The sequence below is a fragment of the Nicotiana attenuata genome, chromosome 7 (genome assembly GCF_001879085.1).
Source record: "Nicotiana attenuata strain UT chromosome 7, NIATTr2, whole genome shotgun sequence".
Taxonomy (NCBI): Eukaryota; Viridiplantae; Streptophyta; class Magnoliopsida; order Solanales; family Solanaceae; genus Nicotiana; species Nicotiana attenuata.
Genome location: NC_031995.1, coordinates 88,753,852 through 88,759,273, shown reverse-complemented (window position 1 = coordinate 88,759,273; position 5,422 = coordinate 88,753,852). Strand labels below are relative to the sequence as shown.

The 5,422-nt window shown below is 39.2% G+C and overlaps 1 protein-coding gene across 1 annotated transcript; it reads left to right on the top strand.

Moving 5' to 3' along the window:
- LOC109230239 lies at positions 1-3,365 on the top strand. Its single transcript, XM_019395760.1, has 5 exons — positions 1-76; positions 118-558; positions 1,004-1,146; positions 1,576-2,379; positions 3,165-3,365. Exons 1-5 carry the CDS (start codon positions 1-3, stop codon positions 3,363-3,365), a joined length of 1,665 nt encoding a protein of 554 aa, XP_019251305.1.

Below are 5,422 nucleotides of genomic sequence, written 5' to 3'. Positions count from 1 at the left end.
ATGGCTACTGATGGAGATGTTGAACAACCTGCACCAACTGTGGCTGAATCTCCTAATCAGCCAATTGTTGATACTAGTAGCCCTTTTACATGCATCCCTCTGATAATCCGGGAATAGACCTAGTTCCTGTTTCATTTGATGGATTTGGTTATCGCTCATGGAGAAGAGGTGTAATGAGAGCCCTATCGGTGAAAAACAAACTAGGCTTCATCAATGGTGACTGCAAAAGGCCAGATCCAGACTCCTCAGGCTTTCGACTGTGGGAGAGATGTGATGATATGGTGACCTCATGGATTTTGAATTCCTTGGCAAAGGAGATTGCAGATAGTGCTGAATATGTGACGGATGCAATCGAGTTGTGGAAAGAGCTTGAAGATCGATATGATCAGACAAATGGAACAAAGCTTTACCAAATTCAAAAGGAGATTAACGACTTGTCTCAAGGAGCACTTGACGTTACTGGCTACTATACAAAAATGAAGAAGCTGTGGGAGGAACATACTACTCTAATTACCAAATCTCATTGCACCTGCAATTGCACATGTGGAGTAAGGGAAAGTATGCACAAAGCAGAACAGGATAGAAGATTAATACAGTTCCTTATGGGGCTGAATGAGACCTAACACTGTTGTTCGAGGAAGTATCCTCATGATGAATCCTCTTCCCACAATTACACAGGCCTTCTCATTACTGATTCAAGAGGAAAGACAAAGAGAAATTAAGACTCATAACTACTTAGCTCTTGAGTCATCATCCCTAAATGTCAACACAAACAGGATAACATCATTCAAGACAAATTATTCTCCTAATAACTCTCAAAGCTATAGAAACAGACCCTTCTGTGATTACTGCAAGAGGCCAGGCCACACGAGAGAGAAGTGTTATAAACTTCATGGCTATCCTCAAGGCTCCAATCAAAATCAGAATACAAATCTAAGTCATAATCAAGCTTCCAGTTTCAATCAAAATCCAAGACAAAACTATAACTATGGGAATAACTCAGGTATAAGCCAAGGTACCGGGTTCAACGGGGGAAATAGAGGAGTGGCTAATGCACATGTAGCAGCCATAGATACTCAACATACTGGTGATGAGAACTGCAGTGCTCAAAATGTCAATCTCACAAAGGAAGAATACAATCAACTTGTGAATCTACTGTAGCAGTTCCAATTAGGAGGAGGGAGAGACAGCTCAAATAATGTTAGCACTTCATCAGCAAACTTTGCAGGTATCATAGCTTGCACCTCCTCTATTGATTTCGGGAAACTCCCATGTGAATGTTTCAAGAACAAGACTGATTCATGGATTATAGATTCAGGGGCATCAAATAACATGACCTTTAATAGGTCCTTACTAACCAATATAATAACTCTACCTTATCCCCTACTTGTCATTCTCCCAAATGGTTATAAAGTGAAGGTGACTGAGATTGGTAATGTTGTACTTACTCCTAAGATCACTCTGAATAGGGTAATGTTGATTCCTTCTTTTAAATACAATCTGATTTCTGTTCATTCTCTAGCTTCTCATCTTAACTGTCTTGTTGCCTTCATCAAGTCCTATTGTATACTGCAGGCCCCTTTAATGAAGAAGCCTCTGGTGATTGGTAGAGTCAAAGATGGACTCTACATCTTGTGTCCAAGGTGCTTGAAGAACAACAATACAAGTCCTGGAGCAAATGTCATTGATTTCCTGTCCACCTCTGTCACTCACTGCACTTGTAACACACAGTGTCCACTTCATTCTATTGTAAATACAACATCTCATGCCAATAAGTGTGTTTTCTCATCTCCAATTGTAAGTAGTCCAAGTGGAGGCAATGAAAAACAATTTCTTTCTGGGAGTTCATTTTCTAATTGTTCTAGTCCTTTTTCTCATCTGTGTGTTGGAAACCATTTGGATGTTCTGTGGCATAACAGACTTGGGCATGTTCCCTTTGTGAAAATGAAAGGTATTTCCTCTATCCCTGTAACTTTTTCTCCCAAACAACCCTTCAATTGTACCATCTGCCCAATGGCCAGACAGGAAAGACTTCCATTTCCTCAGAAAACTAATACAACCAATAGGATTTTTGAGCTTCTACATGTTGACTTATGGGGACCATATCATCAGCCCACACATGACAAGTACAAATATTTTATGACTATTGTGGATGATTTTAGTAGGACCACTTGGACTCATCTCTTATCCAGTAAAAGCAATGCTTATCAAGTTCTTAAAGGATTTTTTATTTTGGTGGAAAATCAATTTGGAGTAGATGTTAAAGCTGTGAGAACAGACAATAGGCTGGAGTTCACCAACACAGAGACAAATATGCTATTTCAATCCAAAGGGATCATACATCAAAGAACTTGCCCTTACACTCCACAACAAAATGGGGTAGTGGAGAGAAAACATAAATACCTCTTTGAGACAGCTAGGGCTCTCCTCTTTCAGTCTAAATTGCCCCAAAAATATTAGGGTGAATGCATGCTCTGTGCAACCTTCATTATGAACAGGTTTGCCTTTCACTTCTATCAATGATCAAACTCTATATGAGCTGTTATACAAGAGAAAGCCAAAATACTCTCACCTAAAGAGCTTTGGGTGCCTGTGTTACCCTACTGTACCTAAGACTCATAGGGACAAATTTGAACCTAGAACAACACCACATGTTTATGTTGGCTATCCTTTCAACACAAAGGGATACAAAGTTCTAAGTCTGGCTACTAGAAAAATCACTATTTCGAGAGATGTAGTCCTCAATGAGTATATCTTTCCATTTGCAACTAATTTGGATATGTCTCCCCAATCTAGTGTATTCCTTTCATTGAACCTCTATGTGAGAAACCCTCTGATAGTACAAACATTACACAACAAACATTTGAACATTTGAGTGTTCAAGGGAGTAATGTTGAGAACACAACTAATCTCATGTCACCTACACATGATCATTCTTCATCCATGACACCTAATTCTTCAGCACAACTTTCATCACAAGATCATATTGAACAATCCCATGCAGAACCTATACAACTGAGACAGTCATCAAGAACACACAAGGCACCTAGTTATCTACAAGACTATGTACATTCCCTACCTAAACTTAAACCAAACACCAACTCCCTTAGTGCACTGTTTTGTGTAAATCACCATGTTGCCTCTGATCTACTAACTCCTAATAGCCAAGTTCTTATGAGGAAGCAGCCATTGATCCTGCATGGCAAGCTGCAATGACACAGGAGTTTGAGGCTCTATATTCCAATCATACTTGGGACCTGGTAGCTCTACCACCAGGAAAACAAGCAATAGGATGCAAGTGGGTTTACAAAGTGAAGCATAAAGCTGATGGTAGTATAGAAAGGTTCAAGGCCAGATTGGTTTGAAAGGCTACACACAACAGGGAGGAATTGATTACACAGAGACATTCTCCCCAGTAGTGAATATGACAACAGTGAGAGCATTAATAGCCACAACAGTGAAGAAAGGTTGGTGCATAGCTCAGCTAGATGTAAACAATGCCTTCCTCCATGGAGACCTTAATGAGGAAGTATATATGCAAACCCCTCCTGGGCTTGTTGTGGACAAACCTGGACTAGTATGCAAACTAAACAAATCTCTCTATGGTCTAAAACAAGCTAGTCGACAGTGGTATGCAAAACTGACTGAGGCTCTATGCTCAAAAGGATATACACACTCCATGAATGATCATTCACTTTTTTATAAGAAAAATGGAGATTCATTGGTATATGTTGTAGTATATGTTGATGATGTGTTGCTTACTGGAACTGATCAAGAGGAGATCACACGGTTGAAAGACTCTTTGCATGAGCAGTTTAAGATCAAAGATCTGGGGCAATTGCATTTTTTTCTAGGGTTGGAAGTGATGTACAAGGATGATGGTGTGATAATTTCTCAAAGGAAGTTTGTGCTGGACATGTTAAAGGAGTATGACCGCCTAGACCATAAGCCTTGTTCCTCAGCTTTAAACCCTACAGTAAAGCTAAAGGCTAAAGAAGGTGTCATTCTACAAGATCCTACATACTACAGGAAACTGGTAGGAAAGCTATATTTCTTAACCAATACTAGATTGGACATAGCATATAGTGTTCAACACCTGAGTTAATTCATGCAAGAGCCCAAAGAGCCACATTTGAAGGCAGCTTTCCATCTGCTTAGGTATCTGAAAAGTGATCCCACCCTGGGAATCTTCATGTCCAAAGATGCAGATTGTACAGTCAGAGCATATTGTGACTCTGGTTGGGCTAGTAGTCCAGATTCTAGGAGATCCATCACAGGCTATTTGGTGCTTCTGGGAAATAGTCAAGTTAGTTGGAAGTCCAAGAAACAGGAAACTATATCACTATCTTCTGCAGAATCAGAGTACATGGCTTTAAGGAAAGTAGTGGGGGAACTGGTATGGTTGAGCAGGTTGTTTCAAGAACTAGATGTCCCCTTTCCAATGCCTATCTCAGTGTATTGTGATAGTCAATCTGCACTTCACATTGCCAAGAATCCAGTCTTTCACGAAAGAACCAAACACATAGAAGTGGACTGTCACTTTGTGTGCGATCAATTACAAGCAGGGTTAATTTCACTCCACCACATTGGTACAGACAGCCAACTGGCAGATATTCTGACTAAAGCCTTAACTGGAATCAAACATGGTGCCACATTACGCAAGTTGGATGTGTTTGCAACACCTCCAACTTGAGGGGGGGTGTTAAGATTAATTATATTTTCCACTAGTTTATATAGTCAGTGTATCATTGTTAGCTTAGTTAGAGAGTTAGTTAGTGGTCAGTTTGGACAGCTGTCAGTTAGCTGCCAGTTAGTTGGTTAGGTTAGCTCTTAGTTGGTTAGCTTAGCTCCTTCTCTTTTCATACTTGTATATAGTGGGTGGAGTCCCATTAGTTTCACTGAGTCTTTGAATGAATGATATCAAAATTTCTCTTCAAGAATATTCTTCTCCTTTCATCGAACGACTTCGAATCCATAGGACTGAGCTTCCGTCATTGTTGCTGTTGCATTCTTAGCTTAGCCAAGGAAGAAGCTACTGTTCCATTGCTGGAATTTAATAGAGCCATTTCTAGATGTTTGTGAGGTGATTTGAAATGAAAATTTTAAAAAAATATTCTTTTGGAGATTCTTAAATTCCGAAATTCAATTTCAAGTGAAATTTAAAATTTTCATGATCAAATATTGGTGCCTAATAGAAGTAAAATTAGTTTTATGGCCAAACAGGTCGTAAACCTGTATAATAGCAATTAAATCAATCCTTCAACCCAGTGTGAGAATAGCAACCTGGTGAAGATAAATTGTTGGGAATAAATTTAAACCATCAATGAAAAATGCATTACTCTTTCTTTTCTAAACAACTATTACTAACATCAACAAAATTTCTTAAAGCCACTTATACACACTCTTAAGTCATAACTCATAC